The sequence below is a fragment of the Hemitrygon akajei genome, chromosome 2 (genome assembly GCF_048418815.1).
Source record: "Hemitrygon akajei chromosome 2, sHemAka1.3, whole genome shotgun sequence".
NCBI lineage: Eukaryota > Metazoa > Chordata > Chondrichthyes > Myliobatiformes > Dasyatidae > Hemitrygon > Hemitrygon akajei.
The window spans coordinates 155,899,900-155,916,906 of NC_133125.1; the positions used below are offsets into that span (position 1 = coordinate 155,899,900).

Below are 17,007 nucleotides of genomic sequence, written 5' to 3' on the forward strand. Positions count from 1 at the left end.
CTGCAAATAAGAAATCTATTTGCAGAAGAGTAGAAGCCATCCTTGAGCCAGAAGGTACGTATTCTCAAGCTTTAGTATCTTCGGCCTGATGGAAGAGGGGAGAAGAGAGAATGACCTGAGTTAGAGGGATCCTCGATAGTGCTGTCTCCTTTCCTGAGGGAAACGGAATCACTTGAGATGAGCCTGGTTTTCATGATGCTTTGAGCTGTGTTCACAAGTCTCTACAATTTCTTGCAGTCCTGGGCAGAGCAATTGCCACGCCAGGCCACGATGCACCTGGAATTTATGCTTTCTGAGGTGCTTCTGGAAAGGGTGAAGAGGGTCATTCAGGACATGTTGAATTTCCTTATCTTCTGAGGGTGTAGAATTGCTGATATGCTTTCCTCACTGTAGTGTCTGCGTGGTTGGACCAGGACAAATTATTGGTGGCATTTACACCTTGGAGCGTGAAGCTGAATAACTAACTTTAAACTCATAGTTACCACAATTGCATCTCCTGTGGTCTTTTGGGGTGGAGCTACCTTGAACAATGCTGCCGTAGTTGCTGCAGAGTTAACCAATCCCTGGTATCAAATGGGTCTCTGCTAAGTCTCCAGAGATCCCATCCCTGGACACTGCTGATTCAACCTTTGAATTATTTTTTAAAATGCCTTAATAATCATTTTAAAACAGTAAAGATAAATATAAATAATTTCTTTAAATTTAAAGCAAAATGTACTATTTAGAATTTCAGAAGTTGCATGACCATCTATAATCTTATGTTAACAGGTAATCTTAGGCATGGTGAGCTGAAGGTCTTGCTTGTGTGTTAGGACATTGAATAGTACAGCACAGTGCAATCCTTTAAGCCCTCAATATTGTGCCAGCCTTGTAATTTTCTCTAAGAACAATGAAATCCTTTCCATCATCATGGCCCTCCATTTATCTTTCATTTATGTGCCTACCAGATGTTCCTAAAGTACCTCCCTCCAGCACCAGCCCTGGCAGTGTGTTCCTTGCACTTGCAGCTCTTTGTGTATGAAACAACTTCTGGCATCCCTTCTATACTTCCCTCCAATCACCTTAAAATGATGCCCTCTTGTATTAGCCGTTTCTACCCTGGGGTAAAAGATGCTGGCTGTCCACTCTGTCTATGCCCCCTATCATCTTTATACACCTCTGTCTGCTTTGGGAGCAATAGGCCCCTTGGTCCCTCATTTCCCCACTTGATGAGACAACAGCTGATTGGACAATAACCTTAAAAATACTCTGTTTTTTTCCCAATCCAGGAAAGGTGTGGTGTTTTTGGAAGCGTGCAGAAATTTACCAGGATGATGCCTGGTTTAGTAGGTTGGAGCAATAAGGAGAGCTTGGAGAAGCCCGAGCTGTTTTCTCCCGAGTGGCAGACACTGAGAGGAGACGTAACAAAAGTTTTTTTAAGTTTATAAATTTCTGACAGGTGCGGGTAGATAGTCAGTGTCTTTTACCCGGGATAGAAATGCCAAATACTACAGGGCATTGATTTAAGGTGAGAGGAGGGAAGTTTTAAAGACAATGTGTGGGGCAAGTTGCTTTTATGTAGAGTGTGGTGGGTGTCTGGATCAGGCTGTCAGGAGCGATGGTGGAAAAGGGAAATGTGATGGAGGTGTTTAAGAGGCTGTGAGACACATGTATATGCAGGGAGTGGAGAGGTATGGATCATGTGCATACTTCATTTTATTTCAGCATCACGTTTGGAGCAGGGCCAGTTCCTCTGCTGTACTGTTCTAGGTTCTGCATATAGAGAGAGCTGTGTGAGGCTGTTAGGTAGGCATATGAATGTGCAGTGAGCAGAGGAGTATAGACCATGTACACACAGAAGAGATCAGAATCAAAATCATTAACATACACTGTGGTCACTTCATTAGGTGCATCTCGTACCTAATAAAGTGGCCACTGAGTGTATGGTTGTGGTCTTCTGATGCTGATTGCCCATCCACTTCAAGGTTTGATGTGTTGTACGTTCAGTGTTGTTCTTCTGCACGCCACTGTTGTAACACGTGGAATGTTACAACACCAAATAGAGTTTCTGCCACCTTCCTGTCAGCTGGAACCAGTCTGGCCATTCTCCTCTGACCTCTGTCATTAACAAGACATTTTCACCCATCGAAGTGGTGCTCACCGGGTGTTTATTGTTTCTCGTACCGTTCCCCGTAAACTCTGGAGAGACTGTGGTGCATGAAAGTGCCCAGGAAAACACCAGTTTCTGAGGTACTCAAACCACCCCATCTAGCACCAACAATTATTCCACAGTCAAAGTCACTTAGATCATGTTTCTTCGCCATTCTGATATGTGGTCTGAACAACAACTGAACCTCTTGACCATGTCTGCATGCTTTAATGCATGGAATTGCTGCCACATGATTGGCTGAGCAGGTGTGCAATTTTATGTAATGAAGTGGCCACTGAGTTTATGAGACCATAAGACATAGGAGCAGAATGAGGCCATTTGGCCCATTGAGTCTGCTCTTCCATTCCATCATGGCTGATTAATTATACTTCTCACCCCATTCTCCGGCTTTCTCCCTGGAACCTTTGACGCTCTTACTAATCGACCTCCGCCTTAAATATACCCAATGATGTCATGACATCTGTTGTTTTGTAGCAGCAGTGTAATACATAATGTGTACTATAAATTTTAATAAGAAATAAGAAAAATATATTTAAAAAGTCAAATTAAACAGGTAGGGCAAAAAGAGAGCAAAACTGAGGTGATGCTCGTGGGCCAATCAGAAATCTGATGGCATAGGGGAAGAAGCTGTACATGAAATATTGAGCGTGTGTTTTCGGGCTCGTGTGTCAGCTCTCTGATGGTAACAATGAGAACAGGACATGTCCTGGGTAGTGGGTGTCCTTAACAATGGGAGCCATCTTTTTGAGGCATAACCTTTTTGAAGATGTCCTCATTGGTGGGGAGGTTGGTGCCCATGATGGATCTGCCTGAGTTTACGACCCTCTGCAGGTTTTCCCATCCTGTGCAGTGGTCCCCTCGTACCAGATACTGATGCAACCAGTTAGAATTCTCTCCGCGGTACAGAGAGAAAGCACCTAACACCTAATGAAGTATAGCCACTGGCAAGCTGCCTTTGTAATTGCATCAGTCTGTTAGGCCCAGGATTGATCTGTAGAGATGTTGACACCCAGGAATTTGAAACTACTTGCCCTTTCCACCGCAGTCCCCTCAATAGGGGCTGGTGCGTGTTCCCTCAACTTCCTCTTCCTGAAGTCCCCAATCAGTCCCTTTATTTTAATTCAGCATTGTATTAGGAGCAGACATTGTGGGCCAGTGGGCCTGTTCCGGCACTGTACTGTTATATGTTCCACCCCCCTTTGAGGAAGAGAGCTCCAATGACACGGGACACTCTGTAATTCTGAATTACAGCTAATGGGGACTATTATACAGAGATGACCTTTAGAATGGTACACATGTTCCCCTCCTGGGACCACACACCAGCCTTTGACCTCTGTGTTGCTGGTAAGGGATGGGCCGACACTTGGGAAGAACATGGTTTGCATCTCCATACAGATGGCACACCCTCAGTCTTTGCTTGCAACTGGAACTCCTTTTCACAGCATCTGCTCATGGCCACTACATGCTGGACTTGTCCCTGTCCCTCCAATGAAATAAACTTCATCAGCTTGCTAGGACTCTCAGAGTCTTGCAGCACAGTAACAAGTTCTTCAGCCCAGATGACCCATGCCAACCAAGATGCCTATCTGAGCTCGTCCTAGTTAACTGTGCTTGGTTCATATCCCTCTATGGCTGGGAAAATTGCTTTCAGAATCATGGCAGAGATTGTGATTGTGAGATTTAATGGAAGCTTTCAAGTTTATGAAGTATTTAAAAGCGAGATTGGGGTCAAAAGGTTTCCACCAACAGATGGTTTGGTAACCGAATGACAAACTAATGGTATGTAAATAGAATACTCAGCAGCTGAGAGAGAGAGAAACTGTCTCGTTGAGAGAGAAACTGTCAACATTTCAGGTCTGACACCAGAACAAAGAAAAATACAGGTTAGTCCAGGCAGAAGCAAAGGTGGAGGAGAGCAATGGGTGGACCAAAGGTGATGTGTCTGACACGGGAAGTAATGTGGGTGTTGGGGTGTAGTTAATCTTCTTTGTCTGGAAGATGTGATGTCTGTGTCATATTGTGTGGTGTGATCTGGTGAGACTCCTGATGCCTGTCTCATGTTGTGTGATCTGGTCTAGTGGGACATCAGATGTCTGTGTGATGTTGTCTAGTCTGATCTAGTGGCACATCTGATATCTGTGTGATGTTGTCTAGTCTGGTCTAGTGGCACATCTGATGTCTGTGTGATGTTGTCTAGTCTGGTCTAGCGGCACATCTGATGTCTGTGTGATGTTGTCTAGTCTGGTCTAGCGGCACATCTGATGTCTGTGTGATGTTGTCTGGTCTAGTGGCACATCTGATGTCTGTGATGTTGTCTAGTCTGGTCTAGTGGCACATCTGATGTCTGTGATGTTGTCTAGTCTGGTCTAGTGGCACATCTGATGTCTGTGTGATGTTGTCTAGTCTGGTCTAGTGGCACATCTGATGTCTGTGTGATGTTGTCTAGTCTGGTCTAGTGGCACATCTGATATCTGTGTGATGTTGTCTAGTCTGGTCTAGTGGCACATCTGATATCTGTGTGATGTTGTCTAGTCTGGTCTAGTGGGACATCAGATGTCTGTGTGATGTTGTCTAGTCTGGTCTAGTGGGACATCAGATGTCTGTGTGATGTTGTCTAGTCTGGTCTAGTGACACATCTGATATCTGTGTGATGTTGTCTAGTCTGGTCTAGTGGGACATCAGATGTCTGTGTGATGTTGTCTAGTCTGGTCTAGTGGCACATCTGATGTCTGTGTGATGTTGTCTAGTCTGGTCTAGTGGCACATCTGATGTCTGTGTGATGTTGTCTAGTCTGGTCTAGTGGCACATCTGATGTCTGTGTGATGTTGTCTAGTCTGGTCTAGTGGCACATCTGATATCTGTGTGATGTTGTCTAGTCTGGTCTAGTGGCACATGCCCACAGGTCAGAATATAGAAATGAAAGTACAAGAGGCACAGTGGCCGCTCTTGATACTGACGGGAAGAAAAAGGGAATTACTTCAAGTTGGAGAATTGGGCATTGTGTCAAGATGTTCTACCGGAAGATGAGATATTGCTCATCAAGTCTATGTTGGGCCTCAGTTTAACAATCAGGAGGTCACTGACAGAGATGTCAGAGTGGATTGGGAAATTAAAGAAAACGCTGCAGATTTTTCCACTGCAGGCAGACACCAGATTATGAAAACCCGACTTACGGACACCTGTACTATGAGCAAGCTCCGTAATGTTAAATTCAAAATTCTGACGTGTGTGCATAAATTCATTCCTACACGCGGCAAAACTGTTTCTCCCCCTCTCCCCCCCCCCCCCCATTCTCTCTCCCTTCCTTTCTCTCTTCTGTCGCCTTTTTGTAACTGCTTATCAGTCTTATTACTTTTGGTGCTGTGCTGCCATTACAACACAGTGGAGCTTTGTTACCATAGCGAGTGATCTTTGTGTAATTTCTGACTTGGACAAAATCAACTTGGCATAAACAGAGCCTGTTCATTACCCAGGAACAGCCTGTATCCTTCTGTTTACATTTCAGGATTCCAGCCTCCATAGTTATTTTGATCTTCATTAACTGACAGAAACCCCTGTGATGACCAGAAGGGAAGAGTGGCTGATGTGTTCTTGTGCAGTGCTTTGTGACATGGTGTCTGTTTTCCCTAGGAGGTGGGAGGAAGCAGAAATAGTGGAAGATTACAAAGAGTAAATGGGTTAATGACTTGTAATTGAGACCGTTGTGGGAACAGGAGGGAGTGACACTGAGATGGGACTGACAGATGGTAAATTATTTGCAATTTCTTTCAATGGCCTCTCTTTTACTTCAATGTGATATTACAAAGATTACTGATTCTGCACCGGACCTTGACTTTTATAATCTTTATTCCCTGTCATAAAACCCTCTGCTGTGTTAGCACAATCAATATGTCCTAGCTGTTGGTTTCATTATCCTAAAAGTCGGGGGGGGGGGGGGAGCGGTGGAGGTAAGGGGATACTGCTCAGCAGGTCAGGCAGTATCTGGGCAGGGAGAAACAGGGCGTGTTTCTGGTTCAGTACTGAAACACTCAGTGGGTCAGACGGCACCACTGCAGAGTGAAAGGGTTAACACTTCAGGTTAATATACTGTAAATCTGAAAGCACTAATTTCTTTTATGACAATGATGGAAACAGCAAGCAGTTAGAATCATTTAAAAAAACCCTTCGAGGGGTAAACATGCTTTGTTTCCAAAAAACAAAGCTGCAAACACTGTGTGTGGTGGCCCAAACAGTTGTAAAAACATTCTCTCTGATTAATTGCATGAAGCTGGTTCTACCAGGAGATAGTTCAACTGCTGAGAAGCCCTTTTACAAGAGTGATACAGACCCCTTGTGTTGTGCTGCACTTAGTTGCCTTGTTAGGTGTCGTAAATCATCTAGGCACATTATACAGTAAAACAGATCGTGCTAAACATGAGATTCTGCAGAGTGACCAACATGTTGGAAAGGGAACTTTCCTCCTCCCTCACCTCCATTCAGGGACTCAAACAGTCCTTCCAGTTGAGGTTACACTTCACCTGCAAGTCTGTCGCAGGCATCTGCTGTCTGTAGTCCTTCCGGTGCAGCCTTCTGTGACGTAGATTGGAGAAACGTTTTGTTGAGTACCTTTGCTGATGTCCTGGTGACCAACCATTTTAAGTCCATTTTCCATTCCTATTCTGACATGTCACTCCATTGCCTCCTCTGCTGCCAAGATGAGGGGACTCTCAAGTTGGAGGAGCAACACCTCCTATTCCATCTGGAGAGTCTCCAACCTGACGGAATGAACATCAGTTTCTCTAACGTCTGGTAATTTCTCCCTCCCCCCTCCCTTATCTCTTCCATTCATGTTCTGGCTCCCCTCTCACTTCTTTTCTCCTTACTCGTCTATCACCTCCCTTTGGTGCCCTCCTCCCCTTTCTCCCATGGTCTGCTCTCCTCTCCTATTGGATTCCTTCTTCTTCAGCCCTTTACCTTTTCCACCTATCACCTGCCAGCTTCTGACTTCCAACTCCCCTCCTTCCCTCACCCATCCACCTTCCTCCTCACCTGGCTTAATCTATCACCTCCTAACTTGTCCTCCTTCTTCTCCCCTCACCTTATTCTGGCTTCTTGCCTCTTTCATTCTAGTCCAGATGAAGTGTCTTGGCCCGAAAGATTAGCTCTGTATTCCTCTCCATAGATGCTGCCTGAGCAAGGATGTGATGCTGAGGCTTTATAAGGCACTGGTGAGACCTCACCTTAGTATTGTCAACAGTTTTGGACCCCTCATCTTAGAAAAGATGTGCTGGCATTGGAGAGGGTCCAGAGGAGATTCACAAGGATGATTCCAGGAATTAAAGGGTTATCATATGAGGAACGTTTGATGGCTCTGGGTATGTACTCACTGGAATTCAGAAGGATGAGGGGGAATCTCATTGAAACCTTTGAATGTTGAAAGGCCTAGATGAGTAGATGTGGAAAGGATGTTTAGGAGAAGAGGGCAAAACCTCAGGATAGAAGGGTGCCCTTTCTAAATAGAGATGCAGAGAAATTTCTTTAGCCAAAGGATGGTGAATTTGTGGAATTTGTTGCTACATGCAGCTGTGGAGGCCAGGTCATGGGGTGTATTTAAGGCAAAGATTGATAGGTTCTTGATTGGACATGGCATCAAAGGTTACGGGGAGGAGGCCGGGAACTGGGGTTGAAGAGGAAATTGAAAAAATGATCAGCCATTATTGAATGGTGGAGCAGACTCGATGGGCCAGATGGCCGAATTCTGCTCCTATGTCTTATGGACCTGCTGAGTTCCTCCAGCAATTTGCGTGTGACTCTGAAACAGATCATTTTCTGTCGGACTAATCAGATGAATTGGCGTGTGGCCCACCAGATGTTAGGTGCCACACTCCTTCTCTACTCACTAAGGCCTAAATTCTTCAGCTCCCTGGAAAGTTTGTTATAATACTAACTTACTATCCAGAAGAATAAAGTGAATTAAAAGTGTGTTTGGGTGTTCATAGTAGAAGTCTGCCAGCCTCCACCACCGAAGTTCTAAGAGTGCTGGACTATCAGAGTTTTACAGTAAGAGGCTGTCTTTAACAAGAATCTTCTCATATGAAGTTTGAATAGTTCCTGAGGGAGGAAGTGTGGCACAGACAAAGCAAATTGATTCTGGGTTTGTTCTCTGAGGAACGACGAACCTGAATTTGGAAGGAGAGGTGATCTCATATGTACGCTACAAATTTCTTCAACAGCCCGACAGGGTGGTGTGGGCCGTTGATGGTTCCAGGGGCTGAGTCAGAAACATAGGCCGCAGTCTTGAACCTTCAGGGCAGAGATGAGAGAAGTTTCTTCACCCAGAGGATGATGAATCTTTGGAAATCTCTCCCCATGCCAGCTTTATATTGAGAATCTTCACTGAAATGAATTAGAGTATCAAGTTCAAGTTTAATTATCATTCAACTGTACATGAATATTATCAAACAAAACAGCATTCTTCCGGGGCCAAGATGCAAAGCACATTACTGGCAGCACACTGCACATAGCGCATAGCTCAAATAACACATATGGTTATGATTTCAGATAAAACATACAGTCACAAAGAGAAAAAAAAATAATCATGTAGCCAAAGTCCCTGATTGATGGTAAGTTGTCCTGGTCCAGCTTGTTCTTCCACTGAGTGAACACCAGAGGGCAGCACTGACAGGAGAGGCCAGAAGCTGGCCCAGTCCGGATCCTAACACATCTCACAGAGGCCCTCCCACACCTCCTTGGCATCGCCTCCCCTGGTTGTTTGCAACAAGTGGCCCCGCAGCATAATCCTAGTCCTCAACGCAGGTGCAACAGGTGGCAACGCAGCTCCTTCATCATTGGTCTCAGCAAAGAACCAGTGAACCAAATTTGCAGTATTCTACGTTACCAGTGCCCAGCAGGGTTATGCAAACACAATAAAAACATCCAAGATAATCACTCGGACTACACGCCATCCAACGGTAAACCACAAGTCCAGGAGACAACTCAACAGTGCTCAGTAACTTCAGCTTTATCACTATCGAGCGACCAACACACTTGACAAAGAGCTTTGACCAGCAGTCAGTCCGGACATCAGAAGTTTGGAGACAAGGGGACTTCAATCAAGTCCATTGTCCAAGGATTAAAAAGGCAGCGGCAGGTGGCAGCAGCGAAGATGAGCTTTGACTAGTGATTAATTGACATTTGGGATTGATCAGTAAGTGCAAATTAAAGGAAGGCAGGGGCCAGTGCAGCGGTCATCGTCGGAGTGGACAGAGTCCGAGTGGTGATCTCCAGGCTTTAGCTCATCGAAACTTCATCAAGTAGAAGCTTCGCTAAGAGAAAGTAAAGGAAAGAAAAGTTAAAGTTTTTTTTTTCTGCTCTTCTTTAAATTTGCTCAGCCAGGACAGTGGGGATGCCAGAGAGGATAGTGGAATGCTCCTCTTGCAGGATGTGGGAAGGCGGGGAGACATCCAGTGTCCCTGACAACTACAAATGTGAGAAGTACATCCAGCAGCAACTGCTAACAATCCGCGTTAAGGAGTTGCAGCTGGAACTGCTTGAACTCCGGATCATTCAGTAGACTGGAGGAGTGATGGATAGGACATATAAAGAGGTAGTTACACCCAAGGTGCAGAACACAGGAAACTGGGTGACAGTCAGGAAGGAGAAAGGGGTTAAGAGGCCAGTGCAGAGAACCCCTGTGGCAATCCCCCTCAGCAACGGGTATACTGATGGGGGTGGGTTTTGGTTGAGGAAAGTCGCAGTGGTTGTGTCCCTAGCACTGAGTCTAGCTCTGACTCAAAAGAGAAGGGAGGAGAAGAGGCATGCTTGGTAAAGGGAGTTCATTAGTTAGAAGAACGGACAGGAGGTTCTGTGGATGAGAATGAGATTCCTGGATGTTATGTTGCCTTGTGGGTGTCTGGTCACAGAATATCTCAAATCGAGTCCTCAGCATTCTTACTGGGTGAGAGAACAGCCAGTAGCTGTGATCCATGTAGGTACCAATGACATGGTTAGGATGAGTGATAAAGTTCCGCATAGGGAGTTAGGTGCTAAGGGCAGGGCCTCCATGATTGCTACCCATGCCAAGTGCTAGTGAGGCCAGAACTAGGAAGATTATACAGTTTAAGATGTGGCTAAAGTGGTTAAAGAGCTGGTGTAGGAGGGAGGACATAACATTTTGTATCATTGGGTTTTCTTCCAGAGAAGGTGGGATCTGTACAGAAGAAACAGTTTGCACTTGAACTGGAGGGGATTAATAACCTAGAGCAAAGGTCTGTTATGGAGTGGAGTTTAGAATTACAAGGGGGTGGGTGCCAGAACAGTTAGGGGAGAGGTTGTGGAAGCAGATGTTGGTAGAACCTCAACATTAGGAATCAAAAGGCTGAGCGTGCTGCTGCCTGTATTTCAATGCAAGAAGTATCGTAGGAAAGTCAAATAATAATGTTGAAGATGAAGTTTACAAACAGAGGCTCTGTGTAGTGAGGACAGGCAGTTGGTAGGGAAAAACTGCAGTCAACAGGATGAGTTGCAAAGTAAAAGGCGGGAAAAAATCGAAAAACAGGACTGAGGGTGTTGTATCTGAATGAGCACATTATACAGAATAAGGCAGCGCAGTTGCAGATTGGCAGGTATGATGCTGTAGGCATCACTGAATCATGGCGGAAAGATTATAGCTGGCAGCTTAGTATCCAAGGATACACATTGTGTCAAAAGGACAAGCAGGAAGGCTGGTGGTAAAAAAATACAATCAAATCATTAGAAAGAGGTAATGAAGGGTCGGAAGGTGTTGAATCTTTGTGGATAGAGCTAAGGAATTGCAAAATGGAAGTTGTATACACACCCTCAAACAGTGGTAAGGATGTGGTCTACAAATGGGAGATAGAAGATAGAAAGTGCATGCCAAAAGGGCAATATTACAACAGTCATGGAGGACTTCAGTCTACAGGTAGATTGGGAAAATCTGGTTGAAGCAAGATTCCAGGAGGGGGAAATTTCTAGGATTCCTACGCGATGGCTTTTTAGAGCAGCTCATGGTTGAGCCCGCTAGAGGGTATGTTATTCTGGACTGGGTGTTGTGCAATGAACCAGAATGGGTTAGAGACCATAATGCAAGTGATCATAATATGATCGAATTCACCCCGAAATCTGAGGAGGAGAAGAAGCTAAAGTCAGATGTATCAGCATGACAGTGCGGTAAAGGGAATTAGAGGCATGAGGGAGGAGTTGGTGAGAATCGTTTGGAAAAGAACACCGGCAGAGATGATGGAAGAGCAGCAATGGCTGGAACTTGTGGAAGCATTTGGGTAGGCAAAGAGCATATATATCCCAAAGGAAAGATAGCACAACTGTGGCTAACAAGTGAAGTCGAAGCCAACAAAAAACCCAAAGAGAGGGGATATAATAGAGCAAAACTTAGTGTGAAGTTAAAGGACTGGGAAACTTTTTAAAAACCAACAGAAGGCAACTTTAAAAAAAGTCATTAAGAAAGTAAAGATGGAATATGAATATAAGCTAGTCAATAATATTAAAGAAGATTTCAAAATTTTCTTCAGATACATAAAGTGTGAAGGAGAGGCCAGAGTGGATATTGGACCAGTGGAAAACAATGCTGGAGAAGTAGTAATGAGGAACAATGAAATGGCAGATGAATTGAAAAGTATTTTGCATCAGTCTTCACTATGGAAGACACTAGCAGTATGGTGCAAGTTCCAGATGTCAGGGGTCATGAAGTCTGTGAAGTTTTCGTTACTTGGGAGAAGACAAGTAGATAAGTCACCTGGACCAGATGGTGTTCTCAAAGAGGCAGCTGAAGAGATCATGGAGGCATTAGTGATGACCTTTTAAGAATCACTAGATTCTGCAATGGCTCCGGAAGACTGGAAAATTACAAATGTCACTCCACTCTTCAAGAAGGGCGAGAGGCAGAAGAAAGAAAAGTTTACACCAGTTAGTCTGACCTCAGAGGTTGGAAAGATGTTGGAGTTGATGATTAAGGATGAGGTCTCAGGGTATTTGGAGGCACATGATAAAATCTTCAAGGGAAAATCTTGCCTGACAGATCTGTTGGAATCTTTGAAGAAGTAACAAGCAGGATAGACAAAGGTTGATGTTGTGTACTTTGACAGAGTGCCACGCATGAGGCTGCTTACAAGCTGCTAGGCCGTAGTATTACAAGAAAGCTGTGGAGGCCAAGTCCTTGTGTATAGTTAAGACTGAGGTTGATAGATTCTTGGTTCATCAGGGCATGAAGGGATACGGGGAGAAAACAGGAGATTGGGACGGAGAGGAAAAATGGATCAGCCATGATGAAATGGTGGAGTAGACTCGATGGGCCAAATGGCCTAATTCTCATGGTCTTGTATAGGGTTCTGGTGAATGTGGGTAAAGGGGTCCCGGAAAGTTTGTAGAGTTTAAATTCTACCATCACCAGGCTCCTGACCCAGCAGGGTTAACTTCATTTACAAACACTCTGCATCCTCTGCATCTTAATTGCCTTGTTCCTACCTCAGGTGACCAGAACTGCACTCCATACTGCAAGTGCAGTTGACCGGTGATTTCTACAGGTTTAAGATTAAAGTTCAAGGTACACTTATTATCAAAGCATGCGTACGAAAAGCAACCCCAAGATTCGTCCTGCTGCAGGCGAAACAAAGACCTGCTCCAAAAAAAAAGCCAAACACTCAATGTGCAACAAAAAAGAACGAATTGCGCAAATGACAAAAAGTGAGCGAACAACACAGAGAATATCAAACATCAAACCGGGTGTCCAAGAGTATTCAGTTTAGTGCCCTGTCTCCCTGCACCCTCTTACAGAAGTCGTCAAAGGAGTAGCTTCGTGAACTGTCTGAAGGACATCGCGTTGCTCGCTGCTGCCATCTTGAAGCTGCTTTACTTGTCACGTGTACCTAAAATAAGAAGAGTGGAATTTGTAGTTTGTGTGAAATCAAATCAGCGAGGATTGTGCTGGGGTTAGCCCGCACATGTCGCCACACTTCTGGCAGCAACGTAGCGCACTAACAACTCACTGACCTTAACCCGTACGTCGGAATGTGGGAGGAAGCTCGCGTAGTCAGGGGAAGAATGTACAAACTCCTGAGATAGCGGTGGGAGTCAAACCCCGATCTTACTGCTGGCACCGTAAGGTGTTGCTGTAACCATCACGCTTCTGTGCCACGCCAACGTGACGTCCCAACCCCTGTACTCGATATCCTGACTGACCAAAAGCAAGTGCACCAAATGCCTCCTTCACCATCCTGTCCACCAGTGTTGGCACTCACACCTGAGAGATTTTTCCATGTTAAGGGGAGGAAGGGACCTCCGTACAAAAGTGCCACTGAGGTAGAAGTTCTTGTTGAATTGTGGGGCAATCAAATGGGGCTCAGTAGCTAGTTCCTGCCCGTTTCCTTGTGCTTGGAACGTTTCTCTCCCCGCAGTGAGCTACAAAATCCTGTCGCCAGTTGGAACCTTTGTTTGTTTAAAAGATATAGCAATTATTTCAGAAACTGAAATGAAACTCATCAACCAACTGTTCTCTTTATTACTGGGGCGGCTGTTGTTTTGATATCATGTTTCCAGGGGAACCTGAGCAATCAGCACACTGTGCATAACCATACATCCCCTTTCCCTCGTAAACTGGGACAAAGCCGGCAGGGACACAGGACTGTGAAGATTACTTGACTTGTTAAGCAATTCTGCATATATTGTTAAATGATCAGAAGGCCCATCTGTGCATTTGAAGTTGTGCCTTCGATTAAGAGCGATGTACATTTCATATCAAAGAATAGGTAAAATATAACATGTTGCTGCATTTTAGTGTTTTAACTTATTAAATGTTAAACTGCAATTATTAAATGCTGTTGCACTGTAGTTGCGGCAGAGGGTTTGTGTTAGACCCTGGGTGGAGAATTGGGTTGCCTGCACTGTCTCTGTCTCACGCTTCCTGCCTCTGTTCCAGAACCCGTCTGATGCAGAGCTTCAAGGAGTCACACTCACACGAGTCACTGCTGAGCCCCAGCAGTGCAGCCGAGGCACTGGAGCTGAGCATCGACGAGGATGCCATCATTAAACCAGTCCACAGCAGCATCCTGGGCCAGGAGTTCTGCTTCGAGGTAAGGCAGCCCTTGCACTCTCCTCTCCAGTGGGACACTCTCTGCCACCACGAGATGGAAACATATAACCGTAATATGGAAGTGCCAGGGGTGGGGGTGTAGACTGATACATTGGGGACATTTAAGAGACACTTAAATAGGCAATATAGACAAAAGAAAAATGGAGGGTTATGGGCTGTGTAGGAGGGAAGAGTTAGATCGCTCGTGGGGTACAGTAAAAGGTTGGCACAAGAACCTGGGCCAAAGGGCCTGTGCTGTGCTAGAATGTTCCATGTTCTAAAGATTAAAGGTTAGCTTTATTTGTCACATGTGTATCGAAAGATTGTAACATAAGTGAAATGTGTGGTTTTTGCGTCCATGACCAACACAGGATGAGGACATTGCTGTGGGAAGGCAGGGTTGTGTTGCTATGTGTCCAGCACCAACATAGCGTGCCCACAACTCATTAACTCTAACCCACTGACACTCCCTGTGCCCTCTCACTGGGTCACTGACACTCCCTGTGCCCTCTCACTGAGTCACTGACACTCCCTGTACCCTCTCCATGGTCACAGACACTCCCTGTGCCCTCTCACTGGGTCACAGACACTCCTTGTGCCCTCTCACTGGGTCACTGACACTCCCTTGCCCTCTCACTGGGTCACAGACACTCCCTGTGCCCTCTCACTGGGTCACTGACAATCCCTGTGCCCTCTCACTGGGTCACAGACACTCCCTGTGCCCTCTCACTGGGTCACTGACACTCCCTGTACCTTCTCATTGAGTCACTGACACTCCCTGTGCCCTCTCACTGGATCACTGACACTCCCTGTGCCCTCTCACTGGGTCACTGACACTCCCTGTGCCCTCTCACTGGGTCACTGACACTCCCTGTGCCCTCTCACTGGTCACAGACACTCCCTGTGCCCTCTCACTGGATCACTGACACTCCCTGTGCCCTCTCACTGGTCACAGACACTCCCTGTGCCCTCTCACTGGGTTCACTGACACTCCCTGTGCCCTCTCACTGGATCACTGACAATCCCTGTGCCCACTCACTGGGTCACTGACACTCCCTGTGCCCTCTCACTGGGTCACTGACACTCCCTGTGCCCTCTCACTGGGTCACTGACACACCCTGTACCCTCTCACTGGATCATTGACACTCCCTGTGCCCTCTCACTGGTCACAGACACTCCCTGTGCCCTCTCACTGGGTTCACTGACACTCCCTGTGCCCTCTCACTGGATCACTGACACTCCCTGTGCCCTCTCACTGGTCACAGACACTCCCTGTGCCCTCTCACTGGGTCACTGACAATCCCTGTGCCCACTCACTGGGTCACTGACACTCCCTGTGCCCACTCACTGGGTCACAGACACTCCCTGTGCCCTCTCACTGGGTCACTGACACTCCCTGTGCCCTCTCACTGGGTCACAGACACTCCCTGTGCCCACTCACTGGGTCACAGACACTCCCTGTGCCCTCTCACTGGGTCACTGACAATCCCTGTGCCCACTCACTATGTCACAGACACTCCCTGTGCCCTCTCACTGGGTCACTGACACTCCCTGTGCCCTCTCACTGGGTCACTGACACACCCTGTACCCTCTCACTGGATCATTGACACTCCCTGTGCCCTCTCACTGGTCACAGACACTCCCTGTGCCCACTCACTGGGTCACAGACACTCCCTGTGCCCACTCACTGGGTCACTGACACTCCCTGTGCCCACTCACTGGGTCACAGACACTCCCTGTGCCCTCTCACTGGGTCACTGACACTCCCTGTGCCCTCTCACTGGGTCACTGACACACCCTGTACCCTCTCACTGGATCATTGACACTCCCTGTGCCCTCTCACTGGTCACAGACACTCCCTGTGCCCTCTCACTGGGTTCACTGACACTCCCTGTGCCCTCTCACTGGATCACTGACACTCCCTGTGCCCTCTCACTGGTCACAGACACTCCCTGTGCCCTCTCACTGGGTCACAGACACTCCCTTGCCCTCTCACTGGGTCACAGACACTCCCTGTGCCCTCTCACTGGGTCACTGACACTCCCTGTACCTTCTCACTGGGTCACTGACACTCCCTGTACCCACTCACTGGGTCACAGACACTCCCTTGCCCTCTCACTGGGTCACTGACACTCCCTGTGCCCACTCACTGGGTCACAGACACTCCCTGTACCCACTCACTGGGTCACTGACACTCCCTGTACCCTCTCACTGGGTCACTGACAATCCCTGTGCCCACTCACTGGGTCACAGACACTCCCTGTGCCCACTCACTGGGTCACTGACACTCCCTGTGCCCTCTCACTGGGTCACAGACACTCCCTGTACCTTCTCACTGAGTCACTGACACTCCCTGTGCCCTCTCACTGGGTCACTGACACTCCCTGTGCCCTCTCACTGGGTCACTGACACTCCCTGTACCTTCTCACTGAGTCACTGACACTCCCTGTGCCCTCTCACTGGGTCACTGACACTCCCTGTGCCCTCTCACTGGGTCACTGACACTCCCTGTACCTTCTCATTGAGTCACTGACACTCCCTGTGCCCTCTCACTGGATCACTGACACTCCCTGTGCCCTCTCACTGGGTCACTGACACTCCCTGTACCCTCTCACTGGATCACTGACACTCCCTGTGTCCTCTCACTGGGTCACTGACACTCCCTGTACCCTCTCACTGGATCATTGACACTCCCTGTGCCCTCTCACTGGGTTCACTGACACTCCCTGTGCCCTCTCACTGGATCACTGACACTCCCTGTGCCCTCTCACTGGGT

The 17,007-nt window shown here is 46.9% G+C and overlaps 1 protein-coding gene across 22 annotated transcripts in view; it reads left to right on the forward strand.

Moving 5' to 3' along the window:
• The window catches only part of LOC140717149 (ras/Rap GTPase-activating protein SynGAP-like), a 683,169-nt gene that overhangs the window by 507,647 nt on the left and 158,515 nt on the right, over positions 1–17,007 (forward strand). For all 22 annotated transcript variants that reach the window (XR_012096464.1, XR_012096465.1, XR_012096472.1 and 19 more), the window contains one exon: positions 14,079–14,232. Coding sequence is in view for 6 of the 22 variants with exons in the window: in XM_073030475.1 (XP_072886576.1) it covers positions 14,079–14,232 (154 nt within the window). In the remaining 16 variants the exon portion in view is untranslated. The remainder of the gene's footprint in view (positions 1–14,078; positions 14,233–17,007) is intronic.